At 48.3% G+C, this 27,078-nt stretch overlaps 1 protein-coding gene across 1 annotated transcript; it reads left to right on the forward strand.

Moving 5' to 3' along the window:
* Positions 1-27,078, forward strand: LOC142560562 (uncharacterized). Its single transcript, XM_075672801.1, has 3 exons — positions 1-142; positions 5,356-6,359; positions 25,532-27,078. Exons 1-3 carry the CDS (start codon positions 1-3, stop codon positions 25,955-25,957), a joined length of 1,572 nt encoding a protein of 523 aa, XP_075528916.1. The 3' UTR covers positions 25,958-27,078.

The raw sequence follows: 27,078 nt of genomic DNA on the forward strand, positions 1-27,078 counted from the left end.
ATGAAGGATTCCTGCTCACACTGGTTCGATGGAGACATCTCACTCGACGTGCGGCGCATCTTCTTCATACAGCGGCCCGTGTCTACTATGTACTCGCTGTCAGAGTCCATGATTTCCGGCGTTGAGCTTTCCGAGGAATCGAGTTGGTTCGAGCTTCCAAATGCACGTCGTCCAAAAATGAGCAATGAAGCAGACGACTGACCTTGCTTAGATGGTCGGCTTACCGGTGCTCTGGATCTCTCGCTGTTACGCAGTTTTTTACACTTTCGCCATTTTCGTGAGACTTATTTCATCAAGGGTGAGCAAGAAGACGCTCCCAAATCGACTCAAGAAAGCTTTGACCACTATGAAGCTGCAGTGCACTATCTTCGCATACTAGGTGTTGGGAAATGTAGAACATGTGCAGTTTTTCTTTTGAAAATAAGAATGGGGGCTTCGGTTTAGCTTCTATCTGAACTTTACACAGCCGCAAGGAAGAAAAAAACATTTTCGGCTTCTATGCAATATCGTACTGTGAGCATGGACAAGCGGCAGTCGGTAGACGGGGTATTTTTATTAGAGTGGCTTGTTGGGCTAGTTGGTACATGGTTATGCTAGGAGAATGCCAGCAAACTTGGAAAAAGGGGAAAAAAGATCGAGAGGCAGACATAGACAAAACGACAGGAAGGTGGCTGGACTAACAACTGAAATTTATTCATGACGTCGTTTTTCATGAATAAACTTCAGTTGGTAACCTCCTTCTTCTTTAGTCTCGGGGACTCGCATTCTTGAGACGATTGAAGCGCCCATTCACTTTCACAAACTCACGACAGCGTAGAGCACGCTTCCATACACTTTGGTGATCGGCCCTGATCACGTGAAGAAACCTAACAGTTTTAGGCTCTATGTCTGATTTCTAAGACGCAATGAGGCGCCTGGTGTAGCAGTCTTTTACGACGACGCACGACGCACCATGGATCCATCCCGAAAACCTCCGAATCAACAACAAAATTTCGACGGACCGAGTTAGGTAACATCGCCAGACGAAGCCTCAGGGGGAGAGCCTCCGAAACGAGCGCGAAATGTTTCGGCTATCTGTGACTATCGCCAACAACCTGCTACTTGCACGTCTCTTCGTGATTATATTATCATTGTTCCTTGAGCGTTCACCAACATCAGCTTGTACGGTCACATAGTTTGGTTCAAAAATCACATAGACCTAATTTTTATTCATGTTGTATTTTCATAGTAAGCATAGCCCAGTTTATTTGGCCACAATCGAATATAATATTCTTGGAATTGAATATTTCGATACGAAAGAGAAGCATTCGACTAGTAAGTATTCAACATTTTGCAAATGCCCCACGCCCAAACGTCTTGTACAACCTCATACTTTTCTTTGACATCAGTCAACCCATATTTGCCAGCATTAAGACAGCTTTCGATATGCATGAAATTCGTTTCCGACTACTTTCCAACTCGCAGTCGTACTGCTTTACAAGATAAAGTGTTCGCTCTATTTGTCAATAAAACTTGGTGCTGGGCTAGTTGGTGATGCATTCTTTAAAACTGATGGTAGCGCTAAAAAGGACGGACACACGATGAAAAGACGACATGACGACGAGGTGTCGTGTCGTCTTCGTGTCGTCGTCGTGTCGTCTTTTCATCGTGTGTCCGTCCTTTTTAGCGCTACCATCAGCTCTATTTGTATTGTCTTTAATACACCCAAGTTTTCACATCCTCCCAGTGAAAGCTGTGACAGCTATGGTGTCCATCAGTGTTCGATACACTAGGAACGAGCAACGCATACTGCTCGTCGGGGGTCTTTAGGTCCATGAAGTGCACGCGGCTGTCCTGCTGATGCAGCCGGTTGACCACAAGTCTTAGGAATTACAGGGTACACGTTCGATGCCTGAGGTCACGCTGAATGTTTTCTTGGTAACCTCTCCTGTAACACTCACAAATAAATATTGCAGTATATTGGCTACTGCGTCTGAAACGAATGCAGCCACAGGAGTGATCTTCTCCTTACAAAGCCTCGTATGGTGGAGAAGCCAGCTCTGACGAACTCGACTTGTGCAACGTTTGAAACTGCGGACCTTTAATAAAGGTTACGTTGACATAGCCAACTTCTACCGTGTATCCCAGCTAACGTTAGCCAAGCTCTTAAACGAAAAAAAAAACACGGTGTCAACTGACGATCGAACACCGCAGATCTTATAATTGTATCTTGCGCCGTTCAACCACCTCGGTTCAAGAGCAAGAGAAATACACCCGGTCCAGCGCTGAAATATTTTGATCTAGAGCTTGTCAACACTAGCTAGAGGGCTCACCGTCATATTTACGCTGATGGCTCTGTTACACCTACATCATCTACCATTGGCATGTGGATTCCGTCTGTGTTACCATCTCCACCACTCTCAGTCACCGCACTTCAGCTCCAGCCACTCAACTAAGCTGCACTGTCGGCAGCTTTTAATTACATCATAGATCACACAGCTGAGTCTTGGGCCATCTTCACCGACTCAAGAGTGGCCGTGCAGTCCCTGAAGTCACCACGCACGCAGGAACAACTCGTAATAGACGTCAGACACCTATGCAATAAAGCCTGTGAACTGCATCACAGCCTTTGAGCTACCGTGGCATTGTCATGTTGAGCAGCACGGAAAATTACTTACAGCAAGAGATCAAGAACCTGGACCGTCGAATTATAGGGTAAGCTTGAAGATTAATATGCAAAAATATAAAGTAATGTTCAATAGCCTCGTGAATGGAACAATAGTTAACGATTTGTAGTTGGCGTATACATGAAGCAGTAAATGGGTGCATATACCTTTTTTATACGAAGTATTCACAGCGAACCAGGATCATGAGAAAGAATACTGTAGAAAAACAAAACTTAGGAGCCTTTGGAAGGCACTTCCAAATCAAGTGCTGCAACTTATCGATATTCCTGAAAAGAAAGGTATGCATATCATTACTGCATTCTGCCGGTACTAATCTATGGGGACGAAGCTATGAGGCTAACTAAGAAACCTGGAAGGAAGCCAATGACCGCGAAAAGCGCGGTGAAGCGGAAATATGATCAGTGCAACGTTAAGAGATGAAAAAGGCATAAAGGCGGGTGGTTGATATTCCGCATAGTTAATATTAGGTTTTGTTTGGCAGTCCATCCAATGCGTAGAACCTATACACCCGTGCTTATATTAAAGTGGGAGAAGCGATTGTTAAACTATTACCTTACTTTCCTTAAATCGTGCTCGAACGCTGTCGCTGCACTATAGGTTCGGGTGAGGACTTGGCGAGTGCGCTTGCCGGGTGCGTGAGCAAACGAAAAGAAAGGCGTGCTGCTGGACCCGGGGTGACAAATGTTACGAGAAAACGCTCCGCAACCGGTAGATGACGTCAAATACCTTTCACGATAAAAAGACACACAGCGCGCGAACACATAATACGAATTGAACGTAATACGAGGCGCATGCCTCGGCATACATCTGTTGGTGATGCCGACGCTGAGAAATAACGGCATTTACAAGAGCCCGGCGGACTTCTCCCGGAAGCGAGGCGAGTCAATCACGCGCCACTATACGCTCTTCAGTGCGGTCTCTACACACGTCGCAGCGTTCATCGGTTCTTCCGAAGTCCGCGCTCACCTGTACAGAGGGCCGCGCGGCGCCGCCGGCGACTGCTTTCATGATTTTTTTTCTTTCAATCGTGATTGCATCTATCCGCAATCCGGCCATTCACGATCGCGCGGTTCGGAAACGTGGCCGGGCCCACGAGTGGCCTGGTTGTCGGAATCCGCGTGCATACGTGCGTATACGGCCAACTGGCATCGCCCCGCGGGCACCGGTAGCGTACGATTTCCTGGCCGCGCGGTCGACCACCACCAGGAAACGGGCAATCACGCCAGCAGCACTCGAGACTTGATGAGCGTCCCCGAGTCGCGACCTTTACGCTCCATCGGCGGTCTTTATTTATCGCCGCCGGCGACCTGGTGAGGTCTGCGTCCCACATAAAACCCGCTCTCCGACGCACTTTGGCGGCAAATAGAGGAACCCGTCGGGACGTTGCTTATATATGCGCTGTTCGGCCGTGTCCTGACGCTCCAAATGCGTGCACGCACCGCCCTCGCGACCTGAGCGAGTCTCTCTCGCGCGCGCCCGGTGTAAACGAAAGTGATAACAACATCGCGAGTATATAGCTACCGGTCTCTGCCTCTTTACGCTCGACATCTCTCCGACGCTGCACGTGAAGCTGCGGGTCACCCAATAGGCCCGAGAAAGTGGTGAAATGGGACCCGTGGCATTCCTGAAATATATCACTATAGCCAATATTTCAGTTGAAAACGCTACCTGCATCAAACAGGCCTGCATTCATCTATTCGTTGCCCTATATTGTTAATTCTTTTAGCACATAAGTCTTCCGGCAAATCCTCCTAATATGAAGAGAGAGAGAGAGAGAAGAAAACGGTGGGCAGCCAACTACACATGACGTCACCGTGCCATGGGCAATGAATGCCCGTGAGCATATCCCATCGCGGTTACGGCGACCGCCAATACGGAGTAAATTGTGGTTTACACGTGGGGACGTTCTTACATCAAATAAATTTTAAGCTATCATCGTTGGGTAAAGAGTACACACGTAGATAACCTTAACTGATCATCCTGCTATTATCATTTTACAGCGAAAAGTTATGTGATAGGAAATGGAACCGTTCATGTTATTTCGCTGGGTCAGTCGTTCGGCCGCTCGCCTTGGATGAGGCATGGCACAACGTAATAAAAAAAAAAACCCCGAAACGTCTCTGTGTTATTTTCACCTTTACTTGGTCAGTGACCGCAATTTCTTCATCATCATGTTACCTGACCAGACGAACTTTCGTCGAACTCTTGACTACATTTCCTACAGAACTAACTACGGGCAAGACGTCGGAACCAAAATTTGCCTGTTTGTTGCATTTACGTCCAGAATAGCCGCCTTCTAGTGCCACATGTCCTTCAACCAGACGTGCAAAGTGGGGTGCCTTGTCCCAAAAAGTCTGTGCTTGAAGACACCGGTTGCATCAGCGTGGGGCCACAAGATAATTCGACAAGCCGAGAGGAAATTATTGGCAGCAAGGGCTCAAGAATGCCGACAGAAAATCAAGGATTTGGAAACGGAAACTTTCTTCTCAAGGCGCCAGCTGGAACACGCCATTCTTCAGTACTTACCGGACGTACAGCTTCATGCAAATTTCATGGCGGCGTTAAGAGACCGCCAGTGCAGGAAGTCGCAAGAAAGTAAGCTCGACGCTCTTAGGCCGAAGGAACCCACCCAAACCAAGGAAGTCGTCCTCAACTTATCCTTCTATAAGCCTGCCTACTGAATCTGAAGCTGCCGCTCTGCGCAAGGGCTTGAACTTCAACACTGGCGCCTCACCCAACCCGGCGAGAGTAATCTGCGCCGTGGAACTCGCCATCATTCAACTTCCTTCCGAAGCAAAAGAAGAAGCGGGCACCCGCGCCATTGGTGTTTTGTCAAAGTGGCGGACGCGCAGCCCTCAAGCCCGATTTTCACCTGCTGAGAAACAAGCCATCGAGGGCCTCCGGAACAATGCCTCCATTGCAATCCTTCCGGCAGATAAGGGAAACGCCATCGTGTTGCTCAACAGAAGTGAATACAATGAGAAAATGAAGGATTTGCTCTCAGACGAGGATACCTACGTCGCGATTCAAAAAGACCCGACGGTAAACCTGCAAACAAAACTGCAAAAGCCCTTTTCCAAGGTTTATACATTTGTACCACCGCAGCAAAAGTATCTCTACCATCGTGTCTTGCCTACTAGCGGGTCCGCACCTGCAATATACGGATTACCGAAAGTTCACAAGCCATGTGTTCCGCTACGGCCTATTGTCGACTTCACAAGGTCACCGCTGTACCGGTTATCAGGTTACCTACACCAAGTGCTGGGCCCACTCGCCGGGAAGACAGCGACGCACATTTCGAGTTCTTCAGCCTTCGTGGAGAAAGTGCGCGACATTTCCATGGATGAAGACGACATTATGGTGTCATTTTACGTGAAGTCGCTCTTCACTTCAGTGCCTGTTGACCTGGCCGTAGCTACGTGCAGAGATGCCCTGCTGGTGGACGACACGCTCGCTGAGCGCACCCCTTTGGAAGTAGAGGACATTTGCGAGCTTTTAGACTTTTGTTTGAGCAACACCTACTTCACTTACGACAAACAGCTTTACAGGCAGGCCAACGGAACTACCATGGGTGCTTCCATTTCCGTTACTACCGCCAACTTGGTCATGAAGGTCATTGAACAGAACGCCCTCGCTGACTTCGCTCCCGCGCCAAAGGTTTTCATCCCCTACGTAGACGAGTGCTTCTGCATTGTGCGAAGGCAGGACGCTTCACGCCTCCTACGTCTTCTCGCCTCAGCAGACGCAGCCATACAATTTACTACAGAATACGAGTGTGACAATAGCCTCCCCCTCCTTGACGTCCTCGTGCGGCGAAGTGGAACGAGACTCTCATTTGCCGTGCATACGAAGGCGACTCATACCGGCCGGTACTTACACTTTAATTCATGTCACCCGGCTTGCCACAAGCAATACGTTGTCTCATCTCTCGTGATGCGGGCCACACGCATCTGCTCATGTGACCACGAAATGCAGAACGAACTGAAGACAATTCGTCACGAATTATCCAGGAACGGGTACCCTAAGAAGTTTATTAACAAAATGGAAGCTCCTGTCCTCCATCGAAAACCGTCTCAAGGCAAGTCGTTCACGAAACGCGCTGGCGTCCCATATGTGCTTAGCGTCAGCGAAGCTCTTAGCCGCGCATTCTCAAGATACGATCTTAGAATAGCACACATTCCATCCAACAAGCTGAGAAATCAGCTTGTTAACGTAAAGGATCGGCTACAATTATTGACACCATATTGCAGTTTGTAGAGAATCCTTATTAATATTTACTTATTAGTATTACTATTTAATATTTGCAGGCCTTACCTCTAATGAGTGTTCCAGGTTTACTATTCATCGCATGCATCCATGCGAGTGTTTTAGGTTCATTATTCATCACATAAAAGAAGGGGGAGGGGGGGGGGCTACTGCCAAGCTGCGTGCTCCTTTGAATTAATTGTCTTATCCGTGAGTCTGCAGAACTTCCTAAGGTGGCACTGGAGTTTTCTCCCAAGTGTGACAGGAGTACCGGGAGGGTTCTTCTCAAGATCAAGAGTGAGCCTCATAATGTATCGAGGAGTCGTGAACTCATGGGTGCTGTTCGCAGCAATTGATCTGCTACTTGTCGCGGTGGCTTAGCAGGTACAGCGATCTGCTGCTGAGGTCGCGGGTTCGAATCCTGGCAGCATTCTGACGGGATCGGAATACAACTACGCTCGTGTGCCGTGCTTCGGGCGCACGTAAAATAGCCCCAGGTGCTCGAAGTTGATCCGGAGGCCCCCCCAACTACACGGCGACTCTCGCAACCCGCGAGTTTCTTTGGGACGTTAATCCCCGTAGTTTAATTCAATTAGTCAACTGAATCAAATATTCGCTGGGCTTTATTAAATTATAAATAATTCGACGGACGCTATTGGCTTTCCTTGTTGGCGCTCCGCTTATCCCGAACTACGCCACAGAGCTAGCCGGCTTTGTGTACCACCCAGGTTCATTATAAGCGGGCTTTCAGCAGCATGCCGCGAGGGGTCACGTGCAACGTCGAGCCGCATCAGCAGTCGCCGCTCGCGTGCCGGGCGCCATTAGTCGGGGCGTCACCGCGTGGGCTGCTTTTTCGCCCGACGGTTGCCGCGGTTCGTTCCGTTTAGAGGCATTCAAACAAAAGGTTCATTTAGCGCGCTCGCGTCGGTGAACTTTGGCGGGACTTGCGCTGGGAGAGCGCGGCGCTCTTGACGTAACGAGCGTCGCCTTATATACACGCTACACGCACACACTGCGCGTGCATCGTTGATGGTGCCCCGGCGCGGAAACCATTTCGGCGATACAGCCTTCCTTCCCTCTGAAGCGTGAATCTGTGCGTCCCACAAACGGGAAATACCGCGGATAGCAAGCGCGGGTTCGCCAGAGTAAGCTAAAGAAAGTAAGAAAAAAACATGGGAGTACCGTTAGAGTCCAAAATGGTGTCGTGACTTGATGCTCCAGAGTTTTCGGTGCTCTGCAGTGAAGGAATGAATCGGGTTTATGTACTGTCGATGCCGGCGGTGCCAGTGCTCATTTCGGATCAGGGATCGTGCCAAACACATTCTGTGCAGTGTATGTGTTTAGACCTGCCGCGTCAGCTCAGTGGCTATGGCGTTGCGCTGCTGAGCTTGAGGTCGCGGGTTCTATCCCAGCCGCGGTAATCGCATTTCGATGGAGCAATATAAAAAAAAGTGCTCGCTGACCAAACTGCTCGTTCTCAATAAAATTATCTCTCTCGTGTTCTTAGATCTAGGTGCACGTAAAATAACGCCAGGTGGTCAAAATTAATCCGGAGTGCCCCACTACGGTGTGCCTCATAATCAGAACGTGGTTTTGGCACGCAAAACCCCAGAATTTATCTTATTTTATTTTTGGTGTACGTGTTTGAAGACACGAAGGCGCCAGGTTCTCGAAACTCGTCCATGACGAGAAAAAGATGTGAAAAAAAAAAAAGAAATACAAATATAAGAGCATAATCTCGGCTCAAAATCTTCGAGTCACTGTATTCTGTCACACATTCTAACGGCTCTTCAGAGCATTGTTGAGACCAATATGGACATTTCGTTTTATGCTCTTGGAAGCAGCAGGAGCGCTACATTAGTTTCGCTGCAGATCTCACCGACAACTTTCATCCTTCGCGCAGTTGTGGGGCACAACCAGCTGCTACATTTGCAAACGACTTGACAAAGTCAAATACCTTTGTCGAAAGCCTGACACCGGTCTGAGGCGACCCGTTTCTCTGTTATCTGATAGCTTCTTAAATAAACGTCTCCGTCATCTAGGTGCCGGCCTATTCGTTTATCTTGAAAATGCCAGCGGACACATATTAAGCGCGTCCTACACGCGAGCACGCGTTGAATGGCGGGTGCGTAGTGCTATCATATTTGCCGTTCGCACCGCCGCTTTCATGGTCGCCAGCAATTTCCAACCGAATGCAGCCCGCACATCTTCAAAAACATCCGCATTATTTCATACTTTCAACTCATGAATAATGGTGCGTTCGCATCCAATTGCAGCAAATTTTAGACGAAAGAAACTGGGGGGCGTGATTAACAGAAGCAAAATTCTAGGCCGCAAAAACGATGAAATAGTTTAGAAATGAACTTTGCCTGATTGAAGTCGACTCGGAAAGTCAATATTCCGAAATCATCCGCGCTAACTGTGGAGTCGATCACCGCCTATCTGCAACTCGATTCCGGCACCGTGGCAGGAATGTAATTTATTCGTTGGGCTGTAGATATCACTTCTTTTAACGCGGAAGTGTTTTACGCTGGGCTCCATCGAAGAATCTGTCCCATGTCGGTACGTCACGCAATCATCATCACGCAAATCCGCGAGATGGCGATACTTTACCGTTTTGTGCCTACCTAATGGTTAGGGAAATAAGCATAGAAAGGTTTGCTTTATTAAGGTAATTTGCTCTTGATGGCGTATGTTTGTTGCAATGAAGATATTTAGGCATCATTTGTTTTCGTTTCCCCTGATTATTCTCGTAGAAAAGACGCCTATGAAGGCAGTAAAGATGGTCAAGTGCCCTGTGGTGTCGGCCCAGCTCAGTCGGCTTCTACGGGCGACGGCGTTGCTGGCAGTGTTCGCTTTTTCGAAGGTGATTCGGTGAACCGCTGGGCGGCGCCGCGGCTGCTCGCGCCGTGGTCTCGCGTCTGATGCCCTTTGAATGGGCGCTCGCGCGCGATACCTGTTCGAGACATCCGTGGCGAAAGTGCGCTAAATGCATTTCGTAGTACATTTTACGGACACATATATTGCAAGAGATGCCGGTCTTAGAAATTCTGCTTAGCAGAGATGACTCCGGTTAACGCTTGGCTTCGTTTTAGCTAATTTTAACCTTTCCTAAGGTGAATAATTAAGAGGCAATTGATGAATCTTTTTTTTTTATTAATAACAGTAACGTTGAGATCTCTCACTTGGGTAATTTACACCTCTTCCAGAGATCTATCTGCAAAGGCGGAAAGGCGCTAGGTGTCGCAAGCGATTTTTAAGGAAAGCTTGTTCGAAATTAAAACACATACACAGACTCGAACGCACACTGCCGAATCATTTGACCCGTTGCTCATTTCCTTTCCTTCCAGGCAAACTTGCATCAAGTTATTGCGTGAATTTTGTATCTCTTTATTTTTTATTCTTTGTGTCAACTTTTATAGCCTTTAGCTGTTTCCCCAGCACAGGGTAGCCAGCCGGTTCTTCCACTGGCTAACCTCACTGTCTTTTCTTTTCTTTTTTCTCTCTTCTTCTTCCAGTCAGACGCTTGTGGCGAAGAAATGTAATTTGAAGGGTTAGACTTCGTCACTTCGTCACTGTAGGTAGACGTCGTCTACTCTGCCGAATTCAGAGTTGTGCAAAAAGTAGTAATTGACAACACACACACACACACACACACACACACACACACACACACACACACACACACACACACACACACACACACACACACACACACACACACACACACACACACACACACACACACACACACACACACACACACACACACGTTCAACCAGCAACCTCCTACCGAACTTGTTTCAAAGCTTACGAATGCCAATCAGTGAGCACTTTCTTTTTTCTAGGCATTTTTATTTGTATTCCAACTAACAAGAGGCAAGAAGCTTATGAACTTATTGTGCGGTGTATGATGTGGGACCACCATTCATTTTACGATTTTTGTTTAAGGTAACCGCAGCGCTAAGTGTTCTTCATTCAGCCACAACGACTATACTATAAGTATTAACCGAGTTCTTCTGAACATATCACGACTTTAAGTGAACCAAAAGAGGAATCACTTAAACTATCTCTTGCGTATAAAATTTGCAGAAACACATGCCTTTCTTGTTTGCCTAGCGCGAAATAAATACTGTTTTTGACCTTAATGAAACTGAAAGTTTTTTTCTCTATTTCTCGGCAAGTGAAAAAAATCGAGATAGGGGATAGGGTGAGAACGTCATTTACTAGACAGCGCCGTAAGCTTAACGTGAACAGAAATGACAAGCGCTTATCCTGTCTATATATGCCCTCCCCTCTCTGTGATCGTGTTTTCGGCGATAAATTCATTATCGTTCGACCGGCACCAATACCCAACAGAAAGTATTACCAAAAACGACAAGTTTCAGTCTTCTTGTACAACGCGTTATTTCCCTGTTGGTCGAATGAGGCAGCGGTACAGAATAGGTGAACTTCCGCCTTGCAAGGACTTTCACGTCTCTTTCGCACACAGCCATGTGAGAAGTGTGACAGTGTGACTAAATCCCGTTCGGCTACGTGCTCGCATCCAAAGGTTTCCAATCGTTGTAGGCATACAGCTAATGTCAAGGGTATAGTCACCCAGGTTTTTAAGGTGTATGCATACGCTCGAGTACTCCTGCATATGCATCATCGCTCTGCACGGTAGCAGTGCCGTGAAGAATGAGACAGCACAAGCGAGGTCACGGAGGGGCAGAGTTGAATTTTAGAATGCGTGACGGGAGCCACGCTGTCTTTTGCCGAACCGGTTGTAGAGCAACCGAAGCAGCAGTGGGATCGCCCATCTCCCCTGTCAGAAAGCAATAATGACCGGGCCAGCTTTTGAAACGCAGTTGCGTTTGTCGATCCCCGTTGGCTATTTCTAGAGCCTCGACGAAACCACAAAGAACAAAACGCCAGCTCAGCCAGCGCCGATAAACGCGTGCGAACCCCGTCTCTGGCACGCACGCACGCACGCACGGTGGGCGGACGAACGCGCAGCCGAGAATACGACGACGACGGAGGAAAGGGGGCGTGAGGCAGGGGGCCGAGCCTGCGCGTGTCAGGGCTGTCTCCTTTGAACGAGTCGAGAACGTGCGATTCGCAAGAAAAACAAACCGACCAGCAGGAAAAGGGACCAAAACCGAGCAAGGAAAGAAGCCAGGCAGCCGTCGAAGCTCTCTGCCCACCGTGTGCCCCGAGCCTGCGCTCGCATGCACCCCATTGCACGCGTTGACCAGCGGAACCGCGAAAACGACTGGAGCACGAGACCGACCGCGGGTAGCGAGCGATCGTCCAGGCAAGGGTTGCCGCTCCTCCTCGCTGCAGTGCCGCCACTGACGGAAGGACGTCAGGAAGAGATACGGGGGAGGTCAGGGAAGTCGCGTCCCAACCAAGAGAGAGTGCACCGAACATCGCGATGCCCGCTGGTCGACCCGGCCGCCGAGGAGGAGCCCCGCAAATAGGCTCCGGCTGCCCCGTGACCCCTCGGCCGGGTACCGCTCGGCGTGCAGCACCGGCTGAATGGACGCCACTTTTCCTTTCGTCCGCATGGAGAGCATTTTGACGAATTGTTCTCGACGCGGTTCGCCAATGGGCATCTCCGGTGGAAAGGAAACACTGCGGCCCGCGCCGGGCCTCCCTGGAGAGAAAATAAAGATAAAACAAAGCTTAGCTCGGCGGATGCTTATAAGAGATAGTACGCCTCCTGGAATCCTGCTTTTTCGCGACCGTTCGCCTCACTCGCGGGAACTTGGGACGATCCGTGAAGCATCGCGCAACAGTTTCACGACGCGCGTTGCGGAGCTGTATAGTGCGCCGTCTCCGACGCCGATTCGGATTTCCCGCTCACTTCTGAGTAGTGACCAAGTGTGAAGGTAAGCTGTGGTGGTCGGTGCCAACGTGGTTGGACCAATATTTTCGCGATAACCCGTTTTGGGGAGAGTGACACATTTCTTTTCTTCACATTTTCCTTAATTGTGCTGTTCTTGTAAAATGTTTTGAGCAACTGTGCGTGTGTATGACTGGCCTTAGTTCTCAGGCCTCTGTATTCAATACAGCATTATTTGCTTTAAATTCCCAGAGACTGTTAAGAACGATGTTCTTCACTTTCCCGAGATTCGGAGCGCTGCTAAAGGAGCCCTGCAATAGAGCCTATAGTCACCCACGCAATGGCTTCAAAGCTTTTGGTAAAGAGTGTACGTAAGCAACACTGTTTTGCTATCGGCTCGTTGCTTTCCCTCATTTTTTGAAACTGTCACTCCAGCAGTATCACTTTCTTGCTTCTCTTATGGGAAAGATGTACTTTCGGACCCCTGCACTATGCAACCATTGATGCTTTTGTCTTTCGAAACAGACGGAAAAAGAAACGACGAGAAACGAGACCTTTCTCGTGCGTTTCTTTCTTCGCATGCACTATGAGCTATACAGGGTTGTTAGTGGTGCAGGATATTTTTTCATACCGATTCTAGGCGTGATGTCATGAACAACCGCACGTGTTCGCATTGCTAGTACCTTCCTCCCTCGCCTTTCTTTCTTATCATCCCTTAACCTCCTTCCCCTCTAGTAAGGTAGCAAACCGGACGTGCGTCTGGCTGATCTACCTGCCTTTCCTTCCTCCTCCTTATATCACTCATTAATCTTGCGAATCGACGTCCTATCCTACACATACAGGTTCCGCACGAGAAATATAACACCGAGTGATAATTTTAATCTTTTTATTTTTCAGGCTATCGTTTGCATTGAGGGAAAATAATATTTTACGTGACAGCAGCGGGAAAAGTTCGGCAGAATCCTTGGTTATCGTTGAAGGGGCAGCTAATGCGTTAGCACTGGCTGCCTCTTGACGTTAGTGAGCAGTTTCTTTTGCTAGGTCTTGCTCATGTTCACGAACAAGCATCAAACATTCTCGGCGCTCATGAACGGCCCCCGATCTCGCTGTGCTTGCCGATAGACGGCAGCTCTTTTCGTTTCACTCGACATCGATGACGCGCCAAATGTGTCCGTCCGATGTTCTTCACAGATCAGTATAGCGCCGGCCGCACGGTTCGTGATTTCCTGACACACCACCACAACAAAACAAGCGTCCTCATCAAACTATAGGAGACCGGGGTTGTCCGCATGCAAAAGTGCAAGGTGGTTCTTCCGTGTATAACGTGTACGTTTCTCTTTTGCTCTTCTCTTTACTTTTCTATTTTACCGGCACATTCTGAATCTTTAGTCAGATATGTGCATGAATGAGGATAAATGGGAAGTCCTAATAAGGGACACTTGAGCCCAGTATGCAGCTCGAGCAACGACACGACTGCGAATAGTGCCGCAGGCTTGCACGGATAGCCATATTCTGGATAAGCGATGACATGCTGAAATACTATTAAGCGGATACGGGCAGGATAACTAGAAGCGAATCGACAAAGATTTTCGTTCATGAGAACAGCTACTCATGAGCCCATCGCGTTCGTTAATGATACGTTTGCTGTGATCATTGGTCGCCACTTGTTCTTACGAACAGCTCTTGCATACGAACCGTTTTGTGAATACACGCCCTGCTTTTCGCCTTCCAAGCGCAGCGCCACGCACAAGCCATCGGGTAGAATAGGTACTTGCTCTGCAGTGCTTTGCTCCCATTCAGCTGCAGTCGACATCGCTTTTGTGGCTCGTCCCACCATTTACATAACACACGATGTCATTGTTCAGTCGCTGCTTCATGAATGCTCATTTGTCGGCGGCGCTGCTGTATTTTTGCCTGTGCCATTGCTGTGCCGGCGGATGAACCTCTACATTACGCGCTTCCGTGAGTGTCGGCTTCGTTTACTTGCTCGCTCGATATGCAGTCTGAGGACCGTTATGGAAGCAGTTCGCTTTGAATATGCAAATGTATCAACACTTATGTGATTTCACCCTGGACAGAAATCGAGCAGACACGAGGACTGCGAATGGCTACTATAAATGTTAAAGCATTTTGTATTGAAATATACGAATACAGTTGACAAAGCGCAACATACAAACCTAGTGCAGTGTGCAATGGCACCGCCAGCGTTAGTTGCGCGGTCAGAAACAATGTCGCAGTATCACTTGAAAGGCGGAGCATCTATTGCGATAGCAAATTATTAGACAGCTATGCGTAGTAAGGATATTAGTTTTATAGGTCTTATAAACTCGTAAACATACGCTTACTAACTAAATTAACAAGCATTGTGTCACATGCGCACATGTAAACATAAGCACATCTCACTCGATGAGAGCAGACACTCGCTGGGAAAACGCTGGCATGTAGGAGAGCGGCAGCAGAAGCGAGCTAATTGCCCTTCGTGCTGCCTCTCGCTTCAACGTGAACTTCAACGGGAACACGAAGCCATCAACCCTCGGCGAGCATAGACTCTACCCACCCCGGATCGCTTTCAAGATAAAAGACAGTTTTAGCTGGCTGTCCGCAACCACCCACGCACGCAGCGCGGGAGGGTGTGCGCACGTAGAGCAACGCGCGTGCACGAAACGGCAATAGGCGGCCGGACGCAAAAGTTGAGAAGGAGGTTGCTGAATTGCACGCGCAGGAGCTGGTAGTATGCTACTCAGCGCCGCCTTATGCCGCCTTCTGAAATTGTGTAGCAATATCAGCCGCCACCAAGTCAAACCACAAGCCGGAGTCATATCTTCCGCAAGAGCCATATCGAAATATCGAAAAACGCTCTCTCGTAGGCACGTGAGAACACGCGAGAACGTCCCGCAAAGCACGCAGAGCCCGCAGCGGACGCTACGCAGCTTTTGAAAAGCTGTGGGCGCACTCGAAAGACCGTGCGTGCTCCTGCGTACTGCGCATGCGCACTGTCGCCTCCGTAGCTTTCCTGCGGAAGCCCAACTAAAACTCTATAAAGCCTGCGGAAGACGGTGTCCTTCCTCCCCGCCTTCCTCCTGGTGCCCGCGAGAACGAGCCACCATGCTTCTCGGCTCATCCGCACACACATTCTCTCGCACCGACAGTATACGGCGCGCGGCCGCGATGCATAGCACTTGGAATTTATACGGAACATCACGGCGTCAACGACGCCGATGGCGAAAGTGAGCTTGGAGTGTCCATAGAATTGCTATCGTGATAAAAAGAAAACACGACATTGCGCTCGAGCGTTGAACAAACGGGAGCTGTCGGCGACGTCAGTGGCGTGCCGGGCAGTTTCACCGACCTACTGCGGCGGCGGGGCTCTACTTTCTCCGCCATCAATAAATCTGTAGACGTCCCGCTGTCATCATACAATAAGAAGCGGTAATGAATTTGTAGCGAGACTACGGGGGCCACGAACAATGGGCCCATTTACTTCAGATTTCTACGCAACTAGTTCTTTTCGCTGTTTATAAGTGTAGCTCGAACGATGTGCTGTGGACGTTATCGCAAGGACCAGCCAACCGATGAATCACGTGATGAAATGAAATGCATGGACGACGCGAGTCCTTGTACCACGAAGTCGCAGACTCGCGCTACTGGGGCCGAGCTCACAAATCTTTTCGTTCGCAAGTGATATTTGCCATAAGCCTTCCGCCTTCGCTAATGATGTGTCCCAGATCACGCGGTTAGCTGGCATCCGCTCTTGCGAAAAGTTCTAGCGCACGAACATTTTGTGAATGCGGAGCAAGCCCTGTTGTGAGCTCTCAACTTCTGCCACTTTAGAGTGAACGTTGCACATGGTATTCCATTTTACGCAATTTAAACGTGATCAGGCTTTCTGGATATGAATCGTTTATGTCGTCAACTGTTGGTGAAAACAGTAACGTTTTGGCGTTTATTCGCCATGACCTCACTTACATACATCAGCCTGTGCCACCTAACTTCGATAATCAATATATATACCTAACAATACGGAAAAAGAATTTTACCTTTACTTTTGCGGGCGCCTACCTATCTCCATCAAGTCGATTTGGTCACAAAAGACTACGAAACATCCTATCCCCAACTCCCGATCCCTGGGTCATTATTGGAGATTTCAACGCCCATCATACACTCTCGGGAAGTTCGAAGATCAACGCGAGAGGCAGAGCGCTGGTATCTTTCGCCTCCAGTAATGAACTTTGGCTGCTGAATGATGGAAGTCCTAAGTTTCTACGTGGCTCCACATACAGCAGCTGTCTTGGCTTGGTTTTTGTCTCACGAAGCCTTGTCAGACGTGCTGAGTGGTTTGCGGACATGGAGATGTACGGAAGCGACCATATCCCCATGTACGTCAAGATCAGAGGATTGTCCCCTTCCAAAATACGAGATACGATCCAAAGAGTGGATTGGTCTAAATTTCAGTCTGTGATGGAAGAACACTGCGACGCCAATCCATCTTTCGACTTGGAAGAGGCAATCAAGAGCGCAGTGCAAGACACTATGCGTACTCTCACATTCTCTTCGAAACTGACAGAATTTGATATGGAACTAGAATGACTTCGAGCAATCTGGCGACGTGCTGAACGAAGATACCGAAGTACGACGACAATGGACTATTTACGGACCGCCAGACGCACGCAAAAGAAGATCAAGCGCCGGTTGGACAAGCTCGAATCGCAACGTTGGACTGCCTTCGGTCAGTCGCTAGATCCACGCGAGCGTTTATCGCAACTATGGAGAACGGTGCGCGGTTTCCGGACACTCCCCGTACAGCGGTTCCCATTCAAGGCTCTTGCCCTCTCTCAAAAGAGATCGGAGATTGACGTGGCAGAGGATTTCTGCGTCAGATTATCCAGCCAACTCACATATCCCAATATTCCAACGCCTTCGAGTAGTTGTCCGCCACCACGGAATCACCGCATGGGTCTACCATCCTCAATCCACGAACTTAAGGCAGCATTAGCTTTCTGTGGCCGTAGATCAACGCCAGGACCTGATGGAATTTCCTACCGAGCTCTGTTTCACCTGGGTGAGCGAGCGAGAGGTGCTGTCCTTGAGCTGTACAATGAACCTTGGAGATATGCTGCGCTACCAACAAGCGGGAAGACAAGTCGCCTTGTTCCACTGCTGAAGCCTGGCAAGTCGCCGTTGGAACTCTCATCATATCGCCCGATCACTTTGGCAAGCTGTGTGGGCAAAGTAAGGGAGACGATGCTCCTAGGACGCCTGGAGTGGTACGTGGAGTACCACAACACCTACCCGGATGCCATGGCGGGTTTTAGACGTGGTCGATCATCGATCGATAACGTCGTCGGCCTGGTCACCTAGATTCAGCATGAGAAATGCCGTAAGCGTCTCTGCGCTTCTTTGTTACTCGACGTCAAAGGGGCGTATGACAACGTTACGCATGAATCCATCCTCTCTACTCTCGCAGACGTAGGTGTGGGCGATGTTTCAATGGATACGGAGCTATCTCTCCATGCGATCCTTTTTTGTAAGCACAGAGGAAGGCCATACTTCTCTACATTATAGCTACCGCGGGGTACCCCAGGGCAGTGTACTTAGCTCTGTGTTATTTAATCTAACCCTAATTGCTCTCCTTGACCACGTGCCAAGCACAGTTAGGTTATCAACGTACGCGGATGACATCTGCATATGGACGTCGGCAGTAACACGCCTACAGTTGCGAGCGAGAATTCAGAGAGCCGCCACCCAAACTGCTATCTACCTGCGTAATCGAGGCCTGGAAATTTCCTCCGAGAAAGGCGCACTAGTGCCATTTACGCGCAAACCCATGACAAACTACAACGTAATGATAAATGGCCAAATAATACCACATGTTCGATCGTACAAGTTTCCAGGTGTCATAATCGACAGGGACTTGTCATGGAGCCCTCGCGCATCAAACGTGAAAAAACAGTTGACAGGCATCTGTCACCTATTCAAGTTTCTCACTGGCAAGACTTGAGGAATGTCGACAAGGGCCATGTTACAACTGTAACGGGTGGTTTTTCTAGGCTTTCTGCGATAGAGTTTGCCAGCAGTAACCAACGCAGAAAAAAAACGAATCTACGCACAATACAAAGTGTTCAGACTCAAGCGCTCCGGATCTGTCTAGGCCTGTCTCGGAGTGCATCAACATTGCCTACGATAGCAATCGCTAGAGAACACCTTGTCAAGACCCACATTGAAATTGAAGTGCTTAGGACCCACATAAGGCATCTAACCAGGAGTCCTCGTCACCACTTAGTCTCCCTACCAGTGGACAGACCTCGCACATCTTTCAGCCAAACGATAACCGCACATGATGAATCATTGCCAGCTTGTTTTACTCTGGCTGCGAGACCTTCAATTCCTCCATGGTGCCTCGCTCAGCGAAAAATCAACCCCACAATACCTGGCATCACGAAAAAAGCAGATCTATCATCACCAGCCCTTGAACAGCTCACGCTACTATTTTTGTACGAGAAGTACTGTGACTCTACACATGTCTAGACTGATGGGTCTGTCCTGCCAAACAGCTCCGCGGCAGCAGTCGTGATACCAGCGAAAGTCAGAACAATCAAATTTGAGACGACTCACGCGACAACGTCGATGGCAACAGAGCTCCCAGCGTTCTTTACTGCCCTTCATTACACTGGTAATGAACCGCCACACAAGTGGACGATCTTCTGCGATTCAAAGGCGGCACTGCAGTCTCTACTGTCACCTTTACGACGCGGACTGCACGAACAGCTAATATTTCGCATTACAGCGACGTTACACCGTATAAGTGATGCAGGACATAAAATAACTTTCCAATGGCTTCCAAGTCACTGCGGGATTATCAGCCCTGAACGAGCCGATCAAGCTGCCCGTTCAGCCTATACAGGTTAGCACCACGTACCAATTCCACTTTCTAGAACTGACGCTGCACGGAAGCTCCTCCTGCTTGTTCGGCAGTGCACCCCGTCGAAATGGAATGACCCCCTTTTAATAAATTCACCACTGTACACCCTTGATTCCAGGTTAAGTCTTCTAGCGCCATCACAGCTTTGTCGTGGAGACGCATTGCTCTTGCATCGACTGTGGTTGGGCGTTGCCTTTACCAAAGCCTATGCATTCCGCATAGGGATGACCGACACCACAACCTGTGACCACTGCGGCCATGAAAAATCGATTGACCATATTTTGTGCGCCTGCCCGCAGTACAGTCCACAGAGGGAATGCCTTCGCCACGAACTTGACCAACTGGACGACCAACCGCTATCGGAAAAAAAATTCTACAACATCGAAAGGACCTAACGTCACAGAAGAAGGTCGTGCAAGCGCTATAGCACTTTTTGCGATCTACTGGCCTTTGTGAACGTCTTTAACTGGAACGACTTTTGTGTGCGTGTGTGTCTCCGTGTGTGCGTGTGTCTTTTTTTTAACGTTTTCCTTTCTGTATTCTTTCTAACCCCTATCTCCCATCCCCAGTGTAGGGTAGCAAACCGGAGACTGACATTTTGTTAACCTCCCTGCCTTTCCTCTTCATCTCTCTCTCTCTCTCTCTTTCTTTAAACGAGCATAGATCATGGCCCGACGATGCACGCCGGAGCGTAGTGGAACGGAAGGAGGGACGGACGGATAGACGGACAGAGCAAATACAGTTTCGTGATATGACTGCTGTAGCCAGTACAACTTTGTCCTCTAGCATTTCCATATACTCCACCTCAGCAACTGGCATACATTGCCGTGGTAGCGGGGTGTACCAAAGTGCCTTCAAAGTAATCAAATAATTTAGGTTCCGTATTTTATGACTCCTATTGTACATAATGGCGCGGTCTGACACGTAACACGAGGTCTTTGTGCATACACGGTGGTTGAATATGAAACGGAATGCATAATCGATATTCAGGCGATAAACGACATTTAAACTTTACCTGCTGACGCATGTAACGCAATTCTAGCCTTGAGGAAACTGACCTGTGGTACTTGCTTGATTTCAACTTCGCAACCAAGGACATTTGGCGGTCTTGGTTGTAAATCAAGTGTTTCCCTTCATATTGGACCCGCCTATGTCCCAAGTAATATGGAACCCATCACAAACGTTACCGGCGTTGGTACGGTGCCGTGTGGTGGCAGTTGAGGGCCACTGAGCCGGCATAATGTAAGGAGTCCTTTCGCTCAATTCTTTTACTTTCTTAATGTTGTGTCGGGTTTTCTTGTGCAAAAGCAAGTAAAGTCATTTTGTGCCATATTCCTTTATTATAATATCCCGTTCACGACCGGACGACACGGTGGCATTATTACAATTGCTAATAAATACAGCGTGGCGTGGCATTTCCCGATGCACTTCCCAAGGCGCCCGACCTTTCTGCGTAGGCGCGAGTAAGAGCTGGTGCCAGAGAGAAAATCTGGGGACCTTTGTTCCTTGAATATCTGACTTTGCCTAGGCACCACTTAGGAGTTCCTTTGCTCGTGTTGTATGCGTTTGTCCCCCAGGCGTGCCGGCATTGCGGAGTGGGGTCGAGTTTGTTTACGTTCCAACGCTGGCTGCAGGCAATGGTGAAGCAGTGGACACGGACGCCCCATTTGGTGATGTGTCAGAAGGCACGTCGCACAGACTTCCTCGTGCCTGCGGCGCTGGGGCTGAGTTAGTCGTGCCGGATTAAACCTTTGTTGCCCCCCCCCCCATACGGCGCTCTACCTTAAAAAAAAAAGATATCAGTGATTTTTCCGGAGCCGCAGTAGGAGCTGTAGTAGGGGCTGGGCCTGCTCTCCTGGTGCAGTATCTTCGCTCTAGGCAGGCTTTTCGTATGCTGCGTTCCGTGACTTTTCAGGAATATTTTTGAGTGGTCCCCTTTGAGTTAAATAAACGCACAGCGCTTTAGCAACCGCGGTTTAACGCTATTGCCTGATGTCACGCCGTGAGGATTATTGGTTTTGCGTCTCGCCCACGTCAGGTTATGTTAGCTTAGGTTTAGGCTAGGTTTAGGTTAGCTCAGATTAGGTTAGCGTAAAAGGTGTTAGGGTTAAGCGGCGTATTCTCACAGCAGTTACGCGGTGCGGATTATTCTCTTTGCGTCTCGGCCACGTTAGGTTAACGTTAGATTGGATTAACCTTTGGTTACGTTACGTTATGTTAGCGTTAGGTTAGGTAAGGTTGGGTTAGCGTAAGAGGCGTTAGGGTGGCGCGGCGTAATCTCACAGCGGTTACGCTGTGCCGATTTTTGTCTTTGCATCTCGGCCACGTTAGGTTAGGTTAACGTTAGGTTAGGTTAGGTTAGCGTTACGTTAGGTTAGGTTAGCGTAAAAGGCGTTAGGCTGGCGAGGCATATTCTCACAGCGGTTGCGCCACGAGGATGATTGGCTTTGGGTGTCGGTCACGTTTGGTTAGGTTAACGCTAGGTTATGTAGGTTAGCGTATAAGGTGTTTGGGTAGCGCGACGTATTCTCATAGCGGTTGCAGGGGCGTCGAGCGTCAGAGACGGCCTTTCAACCACTTGCGTTCAATCGCGGTTGCTAAGGCACTGCTCCACCTTCTAGATTTTCAATATATGCGGCCCGGCCTTTACTACCGTCCCTACTGCTCCCACGGAAACACCTGTGATGTCATTTTCAAGGTATATCGCCGTAAGGCGCAAGAAAGCTGTGGTCCGGCTCGATTGATTTAGCACGAGCACAGAAGGTGGGAGACAGTCTGTCCGACACAGCGGTCGCAAAATGGGCCGTCAGTGCCCGCTGCTTCGCCTCTTTCACCGCGTCGGCCCCAAGCGTCCGAGAGTAAACAAACTCGATCCTATTCCACAATGCCGGCACGCCTAAGGACAAACGCATAAAACACGCTCTAAGGAGCGTCTCCTCCGTAGTGCCTAGGCAGAGTCCATACATTCAAGTAGCAAAAGCAGCCACATTTTCTTTCTCGCACTCGCTCTTACTCGCGCATGCGTACAAACGTCCAGCGCCTCCGGAAGTGCCACGCCCCGCTGTACTTACTAGCAATTGTAAAGTCGCGACACGGTGAGAACGTGGGCGGAACAAAGCTTAGACCACCGACGAATTGCGAAAACGAATAGCATTGGAATAGAATTGTTACTATGTACCATGGTCACATTTCAAAGCACTGAAGCCGCTACAGTTCCCTCTAGTGTGCACAAGAAACGTCCAGTGTGCCAGATGTAGACACCGCCATAAGGCTTGGTGCCCGCTCCGGTGACCTGGGCTAGAGTTATTTGCGACAGACGGTGTACATTCTTTTCTGAGTGGTTGGCGCAACCGACATCTTTGACTATAATGCAACAACATATAGAGACGGAGTATTTTTGTGATCAAGAGCAGTGTCACTCACCTTCAATCTTGACGTGCTCCCCTCGGTCCGTATTCTCAGAGGAGTACGCTGTAGAAAGCGTTGACTAACTTCGAAGACCAACATGTTATTTGCGAATGCAGCCGGCCGATCACAAAAAATAAATTCGACCTTCCCACGAAACAATTAGCTAACTTTCTAGCTTTCGTTTGTGAAACAAGAAAAATAAGAAAGCAGGGGAAGAAATAATAATACACTAAACATCGTTGAATAGCGCCTCCGCTCTTTTATTTCAAAGTGTTTTCTCTGATGAGATCAGTGGTTTGCTTGTGATAGACACAAGTTCTCTTTTCATATTTGTTTCAGCTGGTCAAGTATTATCCCCCAGGAAGTTCACGTGGCTTCGTTATAATGAAGATCTACATAGTCCTCGGTTAGTGTTTTTTTTTCTTTCCAGCAATACATGCTGAGCCATGCTGTGTTGAAAAAGACAACAGTAATCATTAGTCAGTACGCGCTATAGCGGACTGTCAACGTTGATCACTGATTTCCTTCATACACACGGCTTCGCCTTTATTTCTGTCAATTCGTGCCAGAAAAAGCTTATAGCTTTTAGCAAAACCCGACAACCAGATAAATGGCTGTATGAAAATGTTAGCACAATGAAATAAATAATAAAATGAAGAAGAAATATGATGGTAACTAAAAGCTGCATATGCCTTAGATAATAAGCCAATGGGCGTCTTGGGTGCCTTGTCATCAGAAAAATGTTCACACAGTACTGCAAAAGAATCAGCACAGTTTCTTGAGGATTCAAGCATATCTAAATATTACTACATCTGATTACTTTACTTTTAATATCAATTAAGCGTTCCATTCATAGACGTGCGTATACTTACTTCTATCTGGAAACCTACATAATCTTGTTTCTGTATTTCCGTAGCTCTTGTTTTCGTGTTCGCGAGTGTTGTGTTTGGAGTGGGACATTCCTAACGGAGCTGATTTGCACGTGCACTGTGACATTTCTATTTTTTAAGCATAGCTGATGTAACTATTTTCTTTCCCTCTTGTTTGTAGCATTTGAAATGTTTCGTGCGTATTAATGGTGTTGGGTTATAAGGGTAGCTAAAGCCACCTACAGCCGCCAACGCTCATGAACACAACTAATGACAATAATAATTAAAAAAATATCACTGCTACTATTATTTGTTGCTTTGTAATACATACCAACCTGTTAAAACTACTAAAACGCGAAGTCGCACGTTTGAAACAAGATAACATTTTCTTATTTATTAATGAGTTTTATACAAGACATTTTCATAAAGAAGCATATACGCTTCGTTTCTCCATCTCCTACCCGCATCCCCTCTCTTTTTTTCTGCACGAAAGCAACTCGCCTCCGACAAAACAAACGAAGCGCTGTCAACGTTGACGAGATAGCCTACACTCCGCTGCAGCCTAATGTAATTAAGCGATTGTATCGTTGCATATATACGGTTTTGTGGGATTAGCTGGAACTTCAACGAGATCTAAATAATATCTTTAGTATAAAAACAGGAACAGCGCAACGCAGGACGAGCGAGTAAACAAGACAGAGCGCTGTGGGAGTGGGACTGTGGGAGCAGTGCTCTGTCCTTTGTTGCGCTGTCCCTGTTTTTATTCTAAAGTTCAACGAACTAGCCCCATTGAACATACTGCTAAATAATATCTGTTTCGTCGTTATGCATACGCAAGGTTATTCAGTACTCGCGCCATTTTGTTAAATGACACTGACACATGTACATTAACCAAACTGACCTAATATCGTGTTCTTGTTTTTTTTTTTTACAACAGCGTTCATGGCGGTAGCACAGGCTGCAAAAGTCCAGACGAGGGTAAGTTCGCCGTATAAACCCTCTTATACCACTTGAAAGTTTGTGATATTAGAAGACACTTGAACATGCATGAAATGCGGGATGTGGACAACGTGAAGTAACTGTGGCATTCTAACAGGTTTTGAATTATTGGCCGTTACTGAGTTTCTCGATGCACGGTAAGTGTCCTTGCATCGCGCAAGCTTTTTGCAAAATTTAACGAGTAGAACCGCATTTCTACTCGTTACTAAGTTACTGAAACTAAGAAATAAGATGCGAATGCATTTTTTTCGAGTCTAGTAGCCGGGCTCGTGCGCTGGGCTATTTTCCCGTTCAGTTACTGTGCGCTATTGATGACCAATTTGTAAACGTACACATTAAACGCGCTCCGGCAGTTCTATTATTTATAATTATTTTATTTTTTGATGCTCAAATTTGTTAAATTGGAGTCGCTGGGTGAAACAGCATCAACGCTGACGGCTCAGTTTTCAAGCGTTCGCAGAGCGCGGTTCTTCAACGCAAGCTGTATATATCACATGGACGAACATAGATAAGTTCCAGCCGTCTCATATTCTAAATACGAAGTGACATGGCGTCGGATGCAGCGTGAACTGAGTGTCTCGCACCCTTTTTCGAGCAGACCCGCCGTGCGGCGTACGAGCTCCCCGATGGCGTAGAGTTCGTGGTGGGCGGCGTGCAGACGACCTTCCAGTGCGAGAGGAGCGGCTACTTCGCCGACGTCAGCAACAACTGTCAGCTGTTCCACATCTGCAACGAGATCTACAAGGACGGCTCGGTCGAAATGCAGCAGTACAGCTTCTTCTGTGGCAACCAGACCGTGTTCAACCAGCTGAGCCTGACGTGCGCCCATCCCGAGGAGTCGGTGCCGTGCCAGAATGCGCCTGACTTCTTTTACATAAACGACAACATCGGTCGCATCGACACGCCGATCCACACCGAGGACGACCTGCAGCGTGCCGCTCCGCTTGTGCCGGGCTTTCAGCAGCAGCAACCGTTCGCGGCTGCCTCCAACAGGCACGAAACCAAAGTGTCACCTGAGAAGTGAACTCGCTTTCGGAGTTGTAGCCCCGTTGTCCATTTGCTACCGTTATCACACGTGTTTTTTTTCTATGCTCATGTAAAGCATCTGTACATGTGCACGCGTCCACTTTCCATCACATGCTGAAACCGAACGCTGCGTGATTCAACGATATGTTGCGAATCGCGATTGAGATCCTTGAGGGAATCGGTCGTGGCCCAGCAAAGCGTTCAGAATTTGGAACGCTCGTATTTCTTAGTTGTTTTTTACTGTGTTTCTTAGCCTTTTCAAGGCACTTTTATAAATTCCAATTAGTTGCTTGGCAAGAGAAGGACCAGGAGAGCTGTAGGCCCGTCGGGCTTATATGATACAGTAATAGGATCGTGTTTATACGATACAGACCCGCTGACCACTCACCAATAGCGCTCAAAGGCTGGGTAAAAAGTCGTTTTCACTGAGCAGTGAAAGTTTCTGTGTGAGAAGGGTGCAACCTGGGCTCGGGACGAGAATGAACCTTCCGTGGCATCGTTGAATACGTAAACCCATTGACGTTGTAGCACTCTGTCGCTCCTGTGTGCCATGCATATAATACCACCTCCTTGCTCGTTCGTTAGCACAGCGACAACGGTCTTTGCTTCCTTCGTGACACCATGCATGTCCCTTCCTTTCTGCGCTTTACCAGCCCACTAACGCGAACGAACTTAGGTGCGGTACGAAGAGACAACATGGTGTCGCCATGGGCAACCACCACTACATGTCCTCTTGTTTGCATGGGAACGGTTCCTGGCAGTTTGTCTCGCAGTGTGCATGGTCGGCGCGCCTTGTTATTTGTACAACTACAAAAAGGTGACATCGAACAAAAGAGCTTGTTGCTGGGAAAGTTGGTGCTGTTTGTTACACATGCTTTTTAACCGGCGCGAAATACAGACGCCACACAGGTAACACGCTTATGTGTGTCGCATTACCCTTCTGCTGTGTTTTTTCCTTGCCGTTAAATAGACTGTATAAGTGGCATCGAAGCCGTACTCTCTGTAACCGGCGCTTGAAGTTGCTACGCAAGCCTTTGGCCACTCACTAGGAGGCTCTGCTATGTTCTTGCATATGCTCTTGCGTTACATGCTGTTAAAACAGTGTTTGGTATTCGCAGC

The sequence above is a fragment of the Dermacentor variabilis genome, chromosome 1 (assembly GCF_050947875.1).
Source record: "Dermacentor variabilis isolate Ectoservices chromosome 1, ASM5094787v1, whole genome shotgun sequence".
NCBI lineage: Eukaryota > Metazoa > Arthropoda > Arachnida > Ixodida > Ixodidae > Dermacentor > Dermacentor variabilis.